This window comes from Podarcis pityusensis (genome assembly GCF_964106645.2).
Source record: "Podarcis pityusensis genome assembly, chromosome: 12".
Classification (NCBI taxonomy): domain Eukaryota; kingdom Metazoa; phylum Chordata; class Lepidosauria; order Squamata; family Lacertidae; genus Podarcis; species Podarcis pityusensis.
In genome coordinates, this window is record NC_138037.1 from 46,565,842 (window position 1) to 46,581,912 (window position 16,071).

A 16,071-nucleotide genomic window follows, 5' to 3' on the forward strand; every position below is an offset into this window, starting at 1 on the left:
GAGAAATCGAAATTAGAAACAGAATTGCTAGAACCAAAGATTAAGGTACTTTCAAGGATGTATAACTTGCTGTTGAAATGGAATACACAAGACGAAACGGTTAAATCGGCTATGATAAGGTGGGCACAGGACATCGGGCATAATATCATGTTTGAGGACTGGGAGAGGTTGTGGAGTAATGGATTGAAATTTACTGCATGTAACGCTCTGAAAGAAAATGTAATGAAAATGATTTATAGATGGTATATGACCCCAGTCAAACTTGCCAAAATTTACCACCTGTCTGATAATAAGTGTTGGAAATGCAAAGAGTGTGAGGGAACGTTCTTCCACCTCTGGTGGACTTGCCCTAAAGTGAAGGCGTTCTGGGAAATGATTTATAATGAACTGAAAAAGGTATTTAAATATACCTTCACTAAGAAACCAGAGGCTTTCCTTTTGGGTATTGTCGGCCAAGGGGTGGCAAAGAAGGACCAGACATTTTTTATGTATGCAACAACAGCAGCAAGGATACTTCTCGCAAAACATTGGAAAACTCAAGATCTACCCACACTGGAAGAATGGCAGATACAACTGATAGACTACATGGAACTGGCTGAAATGACCGGCAGAATCCGTGACCTGGGAGAAGAGAGGATTGAGGAGGACTGGAAGAAATTTAAGAACTATTTACAAAAGTATTGTAATTTGAGTGAATGCTAAATAAGATGCTAGATCAAAATAACTGAGCACCACTAAATTTAGAAGTTTTTAAGAAAATAAGTAAGACTGTGAAACTTAGCTCCTTCTGAGAATTATAAGATTATGAAATATAGAAGGGATATAAGAATTTAAATAAGATGATAAATTGCTGACAAAATGTTACAACGATGAAAGTGGGAGCGGGAGATGTGAGGAAGTCCAAAGAAAATGTGAAAATATGTTAAGATCAATGTTATATTGTTTATTATGTTCATTTTTATTGTAAAACCTAATAAATTGCTTTAAAAAAAAAGAGAGAACCAGTAAGAATACGTGCAGGCCTGAAGATGTTTTACACACCCACACATCCACAAGAGATGATCAGTGGCCCAAAACAATATGACTAGGGATGCAATGTAGACAGAACCCCATGTGGAGTTCAAAATTGTAGATTAACCTTTACAGCCTGGAGAAAAGGAGCATTCAGCACCTGTTGGCATCCATATTTCCTGCTATTGAATGAGCGAGACTATATACTACCAGTTGACTGCATTCAGAACACAATATGAACCCACATCATACACTGACAGCTAGGCAGAAAAGCTCCCACCAAATACTGTTTATTGAAAAAGGAAAGAAAGTATGAAAATAAGCTGTTCTTCTCTAGATGTGCCTGGAGTTAGTTTCTCTGTCCTTCAACTGACTGTAGGATTTCTCAACCAAGGTAACTACCATTGCTTCCTGAAGCAGAAACAATCAAGGGCTGCCCAACATGATGAAGCCCCCAAACCTGCATGTAGATTCACATCACTTAGGAAGAATGACAGAAGTGCAAATTAACTGTCAGCACCAGGGCAAGATGTCTGGCCTCTAAATAGTAAGAAGACATTGATGCCAACAAAAAAATATTGCGGATCATGAAATTATAAGGTTTCTTGTGAGCATGTTTTACAATTTCACTAATGTATCTGGGGCTAACTCATGTGACCAATCCTCCCACTACAACCCACAGGCTTAATGCAGAGACCCCAGCGGAACAAAAGTAGCCACATGGATTTGACACCAGGAAGTGCTTTCAGATTGCTTCCAGACAGGTGTTTATGGGGGAATGGTGTTCATTATGCATTCGATACAATGCTATTGACATCAAAATACCGCTCCATATTTCCTCCCCCCACCTTTAATCAGGATTTTCCAGAAAAGGGAAAATCCAGCAAGTTACAATGCCCTATTTGCAGTGTCTCAATAGCCTTTTTGTAATATTAAGCCCACATCTGGAAACACCCTCAGAGGCATAGAAATTAGCCCAGTATGAATCACCATTAAAATACAGAGATGCTACTGTTATTCAGTGTACTTCGCAACTACAGAAATTAGAGTATGTCTCCTGGGACAGTACCATTTCAGAACGCAGATGAGAGAATGGCATGCTTGTTTGTTTGTTTGTTTTTAAAAATACAAGGAAGCAAACAAACAACAACACCATTCTAAATGGGAAAAACTAGCGTACTGGGGAGAAGGCTAAGCTAGGACCCTTCATACTTACTTGCTAGTTTTCTATGTGCAATGATTTTATTATGATTTTTACACGGAGCTTTCAACGATGCATTTTCCCATTACATTCTGAAGTGGTATGATTACAGGAGAGATGTACTATATGTTATTTTTTTATATATACTTTAGCTGGACAAATGTGGAGCTTAATTGTTTGCAAGCCTCCTGCTAAACATTATACTTTGCTAATCACAGGAAGACTTGAGGATTCACAAGGAATGCTAAGAATTATCATGCAGACTAATGTGACTGTGAAGTAAAGCCTGTATGTACAGTGGTAACTTGGTTCTCAAACACCTTGGTACTCAAACAACTTGGAACCCAAACACTGCAAACCTGGAAGTAAGTGTTCCGGTTTGCAAACATTTTTCGGAAGCCGAATTTGCTCCGTTTTGAGTGTTACCTTTCCGATTCGAGTGCCACAATTCGGTTTTGAGTGCCACAATTCGGTTTTGAGTGTTACACTTCCGTTTTGAGTGCCACTTCCCTTTTGAGTGCCACACTTCCGTTTTGAATGTTACACTGAGGTCTGTCTGTTTTTGCTATTTATTTTGCATTTTTGTTTTTGCGGCTCTTTTTGTTTGTTTTTCTGACTGTGTGGAACCTAGTTCAGCTACTGATTAATTGTGTGACTGAAGTACATTGTTTATTGCTTTCATTTTATGGATCAATGGTCTCGTAAGATAGTAAAACTCTTATTAAATTGCTGTTTTAGGGGTTGCTTTTAAAAAACTGGAATGGATTGATCCATTTTGAATTACTTTCTATGGGAAAACACGCCTTGGTTTTGGGACGGACTGCCAGAACAGATTAAGTCTGAGAACCAAAGTACCACTGTAGTTCTATACTGTATCTCATACATTATATCTGGAAAAGGCTGGTGGTTTTAGTTATCACAAGATTGCACTAAGTTCCCCACTCGCCCCCAGAAATCAGAAAGCAACACTTTCTATGAAGGCACAGCTTATGCATATCGTTTAATTGATCACTTTAAAGTACCTGCAGAAAAGATGTCCATTGCACGCTTTAGTTCCCCCCTGCTTCGTTGATTACTGTTAGCCAAGTCCACCAGGGGAGTGGAAGGATCTCTCATATTCTCCAGTTCCGTTGCAAATATGCTGCCATCAACAAAGCGCTCTGGAGCAATGTAGCAAGTCCTCCTTCTTGACGTATCAAAGAAATAATTGAAATCAGCAGGGTTGTCTTCAGGAAGGTAGGTTGGTTTAAAACTAGCAAAATCTGTTAGAAGGACCCAGTTCCAGCTGGTCACCATGACATTTTCAGTTTTGATGTCTCCGTGACGGACCCCAGACCTGTGTGCTTGGTCCACTGCAGTCAAGATCTGGAAGGCTATCCACCGTTTCTCAATGTTGTTCAGGAACGGACGAGTACTAATACGGTCATAGAGATTATCTCGTACATACTGCCTGAAAAGCATGGCTGCTTTTTCAGATAATGTGGCCTTCTGGAAGGGAAGACAGTTTTGCGCAGAATTCAACCTTATTTTCAGCTCCTCCAGCTCCTGCTTGTAACTAGTTAACGGTAAAGTTGGATCTTGAATGGCAAACACCTTGACGACCACCAGACCTTCTCTGTGCTTGGCTCGGGCAACTTTAAAAAACCGAGTACTGCCCAAGCTTTTGTCATATTCAAAGTCATGGATGTCTGAGAAATAGCTGTCAACGGAGAGGATCTGAGAAGGGGCAATACCAGCCAGCTGGTTCCCCATGGCAGACCTTTAGTTCTTCGTCACAACTCTGCCTAAAAAAGACAAGAGAATGATTTGTTAATCTCAACTCTTCACAAACGACACACAATACAGGATTTCATTTTGAAACACACAAATTACTATTAAGTGGCTCTATCTGAAATATTTTATAAATAATAATTTGTATGTTAATGTCTTGTTTTATTAATGTTATTAAACTGAGTCCACATATGTACCAATTTGATTTAAAATATCAATTAGAAAGTGTAGAATGGGACGGCAAGTCGATATAGAGCCCAGTTGCTGGAAATCACAAGTGGGAATAGTGCTGTTGCACTCAGATCCTGCTTTTGGGCTTCTTATAGGACTCTGGTTGGCCACTGAAAGAACAGGATGCTGGACTAGGTGGGTCAAAGGACTGCAGAGTTGGAAGGGACCCTGAGGGTCATCTAGTCCAACCCCCTGCAATGCAGGAATCCTGTCTGCAGCCATCCCTGGATGGGCTCAAAACACCAACCTCAAAACGCCAGACGCACTGACCCCTCGAGTCACCTGAGGCTGTTATGTCCCCGTACGTTCCCATTTTTCACAACGTGTCTGAGATCACAGCATTTAATAACCCAAAGGCTCCCATTTCCCTTAACACAGAATATTTAACAGGGCAGCCTTTTCCAAACCAAGACACTGCTGGACTACAATTCCCATCGCACCTGACCATGGAGCCATGCTCGCTGGGGCTGATGGGAATTGTAGTCAGTCTAAAAATATTTGGAAGGACCAGGCTGTGCAAAGGCACCGCTTTCCCAAGCAGCCTTCTAGAAACATTCCCACGGCAAGCCATGGCCAATTTCTACCACAGCATTTCACACTTCTCCCGCCTTTTAACTTTACACCTCTTCCTTCCGTTTCCTTCTAAGATTCATCTTGGAAGATTTTATTATACACACACACACATTTTATTGTACACACATATACAGGGTGAGTCTTTTAAAAGAGACCCCCATGGAACGTGTGTACTCTGTATCCACGGGGCCTCTTTTAAAGGACTCACCCTGTATGTATGTATGTGTATGTGTGTGTGTGTGTGTGTATATATATATATATATATATACATACATATACACACACACACACACAGAGAGAGCACTTTTCTCTGGGGGGACGCATACCCCTAAACATTTTGTGAATCTTTGTGCAGTACTTTTGTCCATTTATTTATTTTTCCCAATTTGAAGTATAAAATGGTGATTTTTCTCAAATCAAAATAAGAGTAGCCCTAAACATTTTTTGTTTTGGGGGAGGAGCACTGTGTATACACACACACACACACACACACACACACACACACACACACTCTCTCTCTCTCTCTCTCTCTCTCTCTCTCCTGGAGCAGTTTCCCAAACTGTTTTTGGACTACAACTCCCATCATCCTTAGCTAGCAGGACCAGTAGTCCAGGGATGATGGGAGTTGTAGTCCTAAAAAAACAAACAGCCGGCGACCCAAGTTTGGGAAACCCCGCTCTGTGGCGTCTCGGATTCAAGTCGACGAAGCCAAGGCCCCATCACGCTGGTCAACATTTCTATTTGCCATGCCCAGCGGTCGGCCATGAATGAGCCCGTCAGTCAGTCCGTCCGTTCTCCCTCCCTCAGAAAACACCACTCCCTGCTCCTTAACATCCCTTTGCAGTTTCGGGAGACAGAAAGGAAAGGCTTCACGAAGGGTCCCCCAATAAAAGGGGGCCCGCCATGGCGCTGGGGACCCCTCAGAAGCGAAGTCCCTCCTCCCAACAGGGGCGGCGTGTGGGTCCTCCTCGCGCCCTTTTTTACCTCAGGCGCTTTCCCGCCGCCTGAGGCGAGGCGTGAGGGGGAGAGCGCGAGCCTTGCCGCCGCGCCAACGGCGACTCACCGCCTCTCCTCAGCTGGCCCCGGGGAGTCCCGGGAGGCCAGGGCCGCGCTTGCCCCCAGCGCTCTCGGCTCCTCGGCCGCCGCCGCACGGGAAACCGGTAAGCATTACACAAGAGGAAGGAGGCGGCGCGGCCGCTGAGCTCACATCCTGGCGGGGAGGGAAAAGGAGGAGCCGGCGGAGCCGGAGGCCGGCGCTTGCTTGGACGCTGCTGGCCCTCCCGCGGCTTCATCAGGAAGCGAGGCGCTTGCCGCTCCCAGACGGCCTCGCTCGGGGGGGGGGGGGGGACAAATTATTATATTATATTATATTATATTATATTAATCTATCGATATCTATCTATCTATCTATCTATCTATCTATCTTTATTTATTTATTTATTTGCTGCTCCTAGACGGCCTCTCATAGAGCACGAAGAACCGGGGGGCGGGGAACAAAATAATAATAATAATAATGATAGTTATTTGCTGCATGAAGAAACGGAGCGAGGAACGTAGTAGTAGTAGTAGTAGTAATAACAATACTAATAATTGCTGTTATTATTCTTTGCTGCTCCCAGACGGCCTCTCTCAGAACACGAAGAAACGGGGCGGGGAACAAAATAATAATAATAGTTATTTGCTGCATGAAGAAACGGAGCGAGGAACGTAATAATAATAATAATAGTTGCTCTTGTTATTTGCTGCATGAAGAAACGGGAGGAGGAACGATAGAAAAAGAGGAGGAGGAGTTGTTTGCTGCATGAGGAAACGGGCGAGAAATAATAAAAATAATAATTTATGCATGAAGAAATGGGGCGAGGAATGCAATAATAATAATAGTTAATTTTCTGCATGAAGAAATGGGTTGAGTAACGCAAGAAGAAGAAGTTAAGAAGAAGAAGTAGTTGTTATTATTTGCTGCTTCCAGGCGGCCTCTCTCAGCACGAAGAAACGGGGCGGGGAATGGTAATGATAATAAATACATTATCATGGAGTCATAGAGATGGAAGGTACCCTGAAGATCATCTAGTCCAACCCCCTGCAATAAAGAAATATGTTGGTGCCTACCGTCGAAAGCAAATAGGGGCCTCCTATTCCATGATGATGATGATAATGTTATCATTGATACCATGCCCATCTGACTGGGTTGCCCTAGCTACTCTGGGTGGCTTCTAGCTTATACAAAAACATAATAAAACATTGAACATTAAAAAGCTTCCCTATACAGAGCTGCTTTCAGATGTCTTCTAAAGGTTGTATAGTTACTTATCTCCTTGGCTTGAGGGGGTCACATAACCACATCCTCCCAACATTTCTGCAATGAAAATAGGGACATCCTAAGGAAAAGCGGGACATTCCAGGATCAAGTCGGAAACCAGGACAGCTTCTGTAAATCCGGGACTGTCTCTGAAAAAGGGATATTTGGAGGGTCTGCAGCTGCCCCTTATGGGAACCAAACCTGCGACCTTGGTGTTATCAACACGAGGCTCTAACCAACTGAGCTATCCAGCACTAGGGATATCATAATCTTTATTGTTATTATGTTTTTATTTAATTAATAATAACCGGGCATGGGCTGCTGACGGAAGAGACAGGAGTCCGCCCCAATCCCTATTACATTTATATTGTTATAGGATTTGGATTGGGGTTTATAGTCTGGATGTCATCTCCCAGGCCACTTTGAGGCTTTGGTTTTCCTATCTGTCATGGGGTTGTGTAGTAGGAAATGAGACTTTGAAAGAAGTTGTGCTAGTCTCTTTGTTAAAAAATTTTTATTTGTTTATTATATTACATTTGCTGTTTATGGTAGAAATATATGCCATGCACAGATAGTTGAAGATAAATATTTCCTTGTCAGGCTGGCAACAGTTGAACAACAACTATTACTTAAAGGTAAAGTGACCCCTGACCATTAGGTCCAGTCGTGACCAACTCTGGGGTTGTGGTGCTCATCTCGCTTTATTGGCCGAGGGAGCTGGCGTTTGTCCACAGACAGCTTCCGGGTCATGTGGCCAGCATGACTAAGCCACTTCTGGCGAACCAGAGCAGCGCATGGAAATGCCGTTTACTTTCCCGCCGGAGCAGTACCTATTTATCTACTTGCACTTTGATGTGCTTTTGAACTGCTAGGTTGGCAGAAGCTGTGCCCGAGCAACGGGAGCTCACCCCTTCACGGGGATTAGAACCGCCGACTTTCTGATCGGCAAGTCCTAGGCTCTGTGGTTTAACCCACAGCGCCACCCGTGTCCCTAAGTATTACTTACATATATTTTAATGAATGCAAGCAGAATTGGGGCTGCCACCTGCAAATGAAGTCATCTGCAGCTGTCTGGTTTTAAAAAGAGAGGTCTGTCCTTCCTTCCTTCCTTTAGTTTTTTCACAACTGGAAGGCACTCTGGAGCCCCAAAAATTTCGGCTGCCCCTTTCTGCCCCCTTTCTAGTTCTATAGTACCCTTTTTTTAGATACTGCAACCAGAGCTGTACACTGTATTCCAGGTGTGGTTGCACCATAGATTGGTGATAGCAACAGCTTTGTTTTCAAGCCCTTTCCTAATAGTCCCCAACAATTCCTCTTTTTGCTGCAGTTGCTGCATGCTGGGTCAACATTCCCATTGTGCTATCTGCCTTAACCCCAACATCCATTTCAAGGATACATTCTAGCAGGCAAAAACAGGGCTTGTCCACACTTCTCCTGTGCTTTCTAGGCATGCGCCCAAGCCATTTTGCATTTTCCCCCGCAGCTTTCGCCTGGAAAACATGCTCTATGCCACTGAATCAAAACTTTAATTTTGGCCACAAGATGGCTGTATTTTCCTAAAATGCGGAAGAACGTATGCTCTGTATAATATGTCTCTGTTCCATCAGGTGTTAAAAAATTAAGCCGCTCAGAAATCCTTATCAAAGGATTTTGGGTGTTGCACTTAGCTAACGTCAGGACAGATGTCTGAAGGGATTATTATTATTTCCAAGTAGGGTAATACAAATTTCAAAATGAGGGCTGTAGATGGGTGTCTGTCATGGGGGACCTGACAGGCAAGCACACCAGAGTGTGCTTGATATATGCAAGCTTGTATAGGTGAACCAGTAACTTTAAGAAAAATAATAATCTAACTTCAGCATCTAGCAAAAAACAAATAATCTGGCAACTACATTTTCATTTCTCTCTTACCCCACCCCAAAGTGCATGATTCACTTGTTCTTATTAGTGGTGCTAATTTACAACACCTGGGATTAAAACGGTGGGCATTTTAAGTTGTTTCTACATTCCTATAAAAACCCAGTTAATATAGGCTGGAGGTGACATTTGTTTATTTAGTTTGTATTATCCATGGCTGGCATGCACAGCTCATATCCAGCAGGAGCCGTGCATTCAGTATTGCCTTCAGCTGTACATTCAATATAACATCCCGCTTCCTCTTGAACTTCTGGTGCCTACTGTTTATTCCAGCCAGTATTTTAACTGAATTCTGATGTCATAGTTTTAACTCAATCTTATTCTCATTGTATTGAGTTTCATGTACACTGTTTAGAGACAAATGTAATTTAGCGAAAGATAAAAATCAATATGTCACTGCCAATTGATTAGTCAAGTTGTCCTCCCATCTTTCTAAAGACCAGGTTTGTGGCAATTATTCTGATTTAAACAAAATTGCAGCATCAGTCTAACCTGTGTGTATTGGCAGAAGAATGGTCCATGAGGCAGCTGGTGTTGTGATGGGTGTTGACTCGGCTTTCTGATTTGTTTTTCCTTGTGTTTGCTGGTTGCATTGTTATTCCATGTCCTGTGTTGTGCATCCCCCATAGCTTTTCAACACTTGGGATTAAAACAAAACCAAAATCAGTTTTTATGCAAATATAGCAGTACACACACAATTGTATTTTCATTGCTATATTTGGGTTTCATGCATATCCACTAAGATCAAACTACCTACAATACTTTTAACTGAATATATCCACCACTGCAATGCAGGATCCAGTGTGCCTTGATGCCATCAGTACTGACGCTAGAAGCAGCCACAGTGGCTGCACAAATGATATTTCCTTTTGGATTCCAGGGACTTATTATGAATTAATTTTATAATGAATGATTTTAGAGTGTTGTGTTTTACTGTTGTACTGTTTTATTGTTGTTAGCCGCCCTGAGCCCGGCTTCGGCTGGGGAGGGCGGGATATAAATATTATTATTATTATTATTATTATTATTATTATTATTATTTTCAGCAGACTTGCAAATTAAGCTAGGGCGGCAGCAGCAATATAGACCATAATAGCCCCTTTGCTATTTGGACCACCTTCCTCTGTACACCTTTTAATCATTGCCTCCTCTTTTCTTGCTACATTCTTTCCTGCATCTTTTGCTACTTCTTAATGCTCTCCTGCATTCATCACATTTCTTTTGAAAATAAAAAAATTAAAATAATTTTTAAGTTCCTGCAATTGTGCTTAACTCCCTAATCCCTCCCCCCCCCCCCAAAAAAAAGACAGCTGGGAAACAGTGTGATTTGAGTTCCGGAAATGAATCATTTGCAGGCCAAATGCAAGTGGGTAGGAGGAAACCACCTGAGGAAATGCTTAATTAAAAAGACACTTTCAATAATCTTGGGAGAAGCAGGATCTTTTTTAAAGCACAACAAATAGGGAAGCCTTCACTAACGGAAGACTACAATTCTCAGCACGTTTTGACCAGAAGCCGATTCACATCTCAATTGTGGGGTTGTAATATGGAATGTAATACTACATGAAATACTGTGAGGTACCACAGTTATCATTTTGATTCGAGCTGACTGCAGAAGAACAATGCTTCAGCATACATACCAAAGGACCCCAATGCATATAAGACCATTCTCAAATGAATTTTGCTCCATTCTATTCTAAAAGCTAGATACAAACTAACTGGACCTGCATACACATTTTGAGATTCCTGAACTGGCTGATGTGGAGGACAATATTAAGGAAGAAGAAGAAGAGTTTGGATTTGATATCCTGCTTTAACACTACCCAAAGAAGTCTCAAAGTGGCTATCATTCTCCTTTCCCTTCCTCCCCCACAACAAACACTCTGTGAGGTGAGTGAGACTTCAAAGAAGTGTGACTAGCCCAAGGTCACCCAGCAGCTGCATGTGGAGGAGCAGAGACGCGAACCTGGTTCACCAGATTACGACACTACCGCTCTTAACCACTACACCACACTGGCTCTCCTAAGGGCCATGCTTAATGAGTACAGTGGTACCTCTGGTTACGAACGGGGATCCGTCCCAGAGGCCCGTTCGTGACATGATCAGAATGCAACCCGCGTCTGCGCGTGCGTGGGTCACGATTCGTCAATTCTGTGCATGTGCGTGACGTCATTTTGCGCGTCTGCGCATGTGCGAGCAGCGAAACCCGGAAGTAACCCTTTCTGGTACTCCCAGGTCACTGTGAGATGCAACCTGAAAACGCTCAACCTGAAGCAAACATAATATGAGGTATGACTGTAATTTGCCAGGGATCCGTTCTCATAGAAAAATAGGCTCGTATGTTTTGGACATATGCATGCTTTTAGAGGTGATGGTTATTCCTAGTCTGGTGAGCAGAAATACAGGTTAATATATTTTGCTCCTGGTCTCTTTCACCTGACACCAATCTGTCTTTTAAACAGAAAATTTGCATTTCCTCCCACACAGTCAAATCTCCTCTCCTACTTTTATCTTTTGCAGTAATGAATAAAAGAGCAGCTGTCACAGCTATTGAAGCAGCCTAACAAGGAACAGCACTTTTGAGTTTAAGGAGTGTCTTGAGGAAGATATTAGTCAATGTTTCTCAAACACATAAATCATAGACTATAGGGGGGAAACCACCACCACTCTTTCACTGGTTTCCCAGCAGTGAATCTGGCATGGACACCAGGAAACGGCTGGAAATCTTGGTTTCTTTCACTCTCCTCAGATTTCAAATAGCACCTGAGTTCCCTAGAGATATGTATATATAATTGTAAAAAAAATTATCATGAGCATACAGCTGTGCTTTGCCTCTGGTTTATAAAATGGTGTTAAATATGTTTGTTCTGAATAGTTAGGGTTTTTGGATAGGTGTTCCTTGTTTGTAAGCATAAATTACTGGGTTGAGGCAGAACTAGATGTGGGAATTGGAAGGACGACTCACCTCACTGAGACAGGAAGCAACTCAACAATCCAGCATTTGATTTGGTGGTTGGTCTGCCCGTAACACAAACTATTACCCTTAGTATGCTACATCTGACTTCAGAAGTAGTCAAGTAGTGTTTATTCCTCTGGCCTAATTATAAGCAAGTGTGTTTTCACAATTGATGCTAACATCTTGGGATTCCCCCATATTACCACAGTTGGAGTTACTGTGGTAAGGAGAGCAGGAGAAAACAATTTAAAAATGAAATTAAAATCTGTTTTGTTGTCATTTGTTCTGCAAATCTGGGAAATTCAATCCTGACACCGTTATTGGTGAATGTCTGATGTTTTATGATAATCAAAACTGGAAGGAATTAGCAAGTGGCCTTAACCAAATGCAACATTTATTATGCCCTATTTATACTTGGAGTGGGGAACCTGTGACCCTTCCAACTCCCATCCAAGATAGCCAATGGTCAGGGATGATGTTCAAGAACATCCGAAGGACCTCACATTCTCCACCTTGATTTACAAGGTAGGTTAAGGTGTCCACCTAGCTTCTGTTTGTCGCATGAGGCTGCCCCCTTTGCATCTGGCTTCTTAACTCAGAAAAGGGAAGTACTCTTAAAGGACAGGCACATGGTTCTACCAAACCAGGCACATGGTTCTTTGAAGCTGCCATACTTCAGGTTCACCATGTGCATACTTCAGGCACATGGTGAACCTGAAGTATGGCAGCTTCAAAGTGAGAATTATTTGTAGGAAAGTTTACTGTTACTCAGTTAAAGCAGAGGCAGAATGCCATCTGCAATTTCCATGCAGTATGAGGGACACATTGATTTCTTTTTTAAAGAACAGGAAGCTTGCCAAGCCTCAGGCTATCACAGGCACATGTGTCTATTTTAGATGGACCTATGTAAGGGCAATAGTAAGGACAATATAATCTAGTCTTAGTTCCTTTTCCAACAGGAAATCATGGCAACCACAATGTTTCCTCTCTAAGGACTCTGGCAATATCTTCCATACAGCCATATGTTTAATATGCTTGTCTGTGTTACTGGCTATTGTGTCAGGAGGCTAATACATGCACTTGGGTCTGATGCTGTGGCAATTCATCATTCATCTTGGTGGTATGCATGCCTTGTAACACAAGTTGCAAAGAGTGGGTTCTAAAACAGAAATGGGACTTTCCCCCCACAGTACAGGATCAGGGTTCTGCCTGAATATGCATGTTTTTAATGAGAGGTGTTCAGGGAAGCAGACTGTGGCATCAAGTGCCTCAAATGTTTGGAGCAACAAAGACATAAGGAGAGAATTTTCTGAGACTATGACAAGGGCTTGAATTAGATTCTGGAAGATGGGGCAGGGAGGGTTATAATAGCTCCTCTTCCCTCACACAATCCCCCCAAAGCAGAATGCTGTATCCCATGTACAGCAGCTGGTGGCCAGAATATTATTTTTCCCTTGTGGGCAATAGATGCTAGTTAGAACACTCTTTTTTCTCACTACAGTCTACACAGTTCCTTTCCTTATTTACAGTATATACCATCCACTAACAAACGTTCTCTGTGGTTTACATTTGGGGTTACTGTATTTCTTTTAAAAACAGATTTCTTTAAAATTCATCTTATATGATTATGCAGCCATATATGACAACCAGCAAAGTATTAACATTTCAAATTAGCAGCAGCAAATGTTTAAAGTCCCATAAAATTACCCCAATTCTATGCTGAATGAGCAAGTGTCCAAATCTCTCTCCTCAAGGTCAACACATTTCCCTAAGAATATTCTGCTGGTACTGATCAGGCAGCCCTTACTGGTGGCTCGAGAGAAAGGCCAAGGATACTGATCTTCAAGCTCAGGAAATTCATATGGATGTAAACTAACCTGTGGCCCTGAAAATACTGCTGGACTACATTTTCCTTCACCCTTGACCACTGGGCATGGTAGATGGGAACGATTGGATTTGGAGTCCAATAACATCTGCAGCACTATAGGCTAGTTGCCACAGATTTAGGGCTTTCAGAGTTAGTACGAACACTCTATATTGGACCCAGAAATGGAAAGACGGCTGATGTGACTGGTACAGAACAGGCATAATATGATCAAAATAAATAACTTGTACAAGTGTTTTAGCTGCTGCGTTCTTCGCCAATTGAAGTTTTTCAGGTGTCATTAAGAGCAGCCCCACATAGAACACATTACAATAATCTAAAACATGAACATAATTAACACATGTGTCACTGACGTGAGCTCTGCTTTCTCTTGACAAGGCCACAGCTAGCAAACCAGTCAAAGCTGGTAAAAAGCATATCTCTCGCCACCAATACCACCTGAGGATCCATAGATGATACTGAATCCAGGAGTTCTTCTGACCTGGTTTGTGCATAATGCTAATCCTTGGCTTACCGCAAACATGTGAGGGTGCACATCCTTGGAATGGAGATCACATCTGCTTTTCTCCTCCTCTGGTCTTGCTGCTGCTGCACTTCTGTGAACTAAGCCATAGTTTTGCTTAGCGCGTTGCCCAAATCCAGACATGGTTTGTCTGGAGAAGTCAAATAATGAACTCAGGTCAAACAGCACACTAAGCCAGGGCCATCTTACCCATAGGCGTTAGGGGTGTGGGGCACCCAGGCGCCAGGTTCTCAGGGGCACCAGACCGAGAGTCCGGGACCCGAGAGTTGAGTCCGGGGAAGAGCCTGCCCACTGGAGCGCCGCAGCGGGCTTGTCTGCTGCAGGTGGCTCTGTGCCGCGAGTTCAGGGGCGACCGAGCCAGGAAGACACTGAGGCAGGCGGGCGGGCAGCTCCGCCCTCCTGCACACCTGGGACTAGGCAACCGGGGGGGGCGCTGGGCGGATCTTTGCACCCCAGTGCCACATATGTTTAAGACAGCCCTGCACTAAGCCAAATCATGGCTTAGTGCAGTGCAATAGTATCACAAGCAGAGATGGAGCAAAATAGACACAGTCTCCTCCAGGAGCCCACACACTTGCGTAATCAAATGAGCGTATGGCTTAGCATTAAGTGTGAACAGAGCCGATCTGTGCACCATAAGTTTGTTTATCAGGGTATAGAGAAAAGGGCAACATAAACAATTTCAGATATCTAATGATTGAGGGAATTGTCGTTGATTTAGAGCAAGATGGAGTTTATGGGTCACTGCAATTCCAAGCAATCAAGATAGCTTTGTGTACACTTCTCTTTAAAAGGGTCCCTTGAGGTTTGAACTGAACATGCATTAACAATTCAAAGGATTATCTGAAAATAATTTTCCATGTCTGTCAGAGTACCTCTTAATAGTCCTTAATTACTTATCATTTGATTTGTCTCCCATCTCATTTCCAGAGACTCATGTTGACAGCAAGTTTGATTGCTTATGCATATAAGACGAGGATGAAGAGAGACTGCCATGATTATCCAGATATGTCAAATTTTCGCTCCTGGAGACAGGAGATATTTTCATTCTTAATTTTATTAACAGCATTTCACTTCAAGGAAAATATTGAAGTATCCATACTTACTTTTACTTTTAGTCTAAGGCTACCGTATTTTTCGCTCCATAAGACACACTTTTTCCCTCCTAAAAAGTAAGGGGAAATGTGTGTGCATCTTATGGAGCGAATGCAGGGGGGAGGCAGGCGGGAAAAGCCCCCCAAGAGCTGCACACTGCGTGGCTCTTGCGGGCTTTTCCCCAGGAGGGAGAAGGGACTGACTGGCTGTGTCAGTCCCTTCTCCCTCCTCGTAGAAAAGCCCGCAGGAGCCGCACACTCTTTAAAGTGTGTGCGGCTCCTGTGGGCTTTTGCGGGAGGTGGGGAATACTCCCAGAGCTGCTCTTTGGGGCTGGGGGGGAGGGAAATCCGGGTTTCCCCTGCCAGCCCCAACAAGCTCCTAAGCAGCTCTAGGGTAGCCAGTGAAGCCTCCACAGGGCAGCGGGATGAAGGCTCCCCGCTGCCCTGCGAAGGGTTCGCGGGCTACCCCAGAAGCCAGAACAGCTAGAGAGCGTGCTGCGCAGCGCTCCCTCTAGCTGTTTTAGCTTCTACCTTGGCGGCGCAAAGCCTCCGCAGGGCAGCGGGGAGCCTTCATCCCGCTGCCCTGTGGAGGCTTCGCGCAGCTATCCCTG

General features: G+C 43.2%; 1 protein-coding gene across 1 annotated transcript in view; it reads right to left on the bottom strand.

Annotated features, from left to right (window-relative positions):
- Window positions 1–5,964, bottom strand: part of PIK3R4 (phosphoinositide-3-kinase regulatory subunit 4) — a 34,631-nt gene extending 28,667 nt beyond the window's left edge. The window contains exons 1-2 of the mRNA XM_080974564.1: window positions 5,850–5,964; window positions 3,235–3,996 (exon numbers count right to left, since the gene is read on the bottom strand). Coding sequence (XP_080830690.1) covers window positions 3,235–3,964 — 730 coding nt within the window. The 5' untranslated portion in view covers window positions 3,965–3,996; window positions 5,850–5,964. The remainder of the gene's footprint in view (window positions 1–3,234; window positions 3,997–5,849) is intronic.
- Window positions 5,965–16,071: the final 10,107 nt, after the last annotated feature.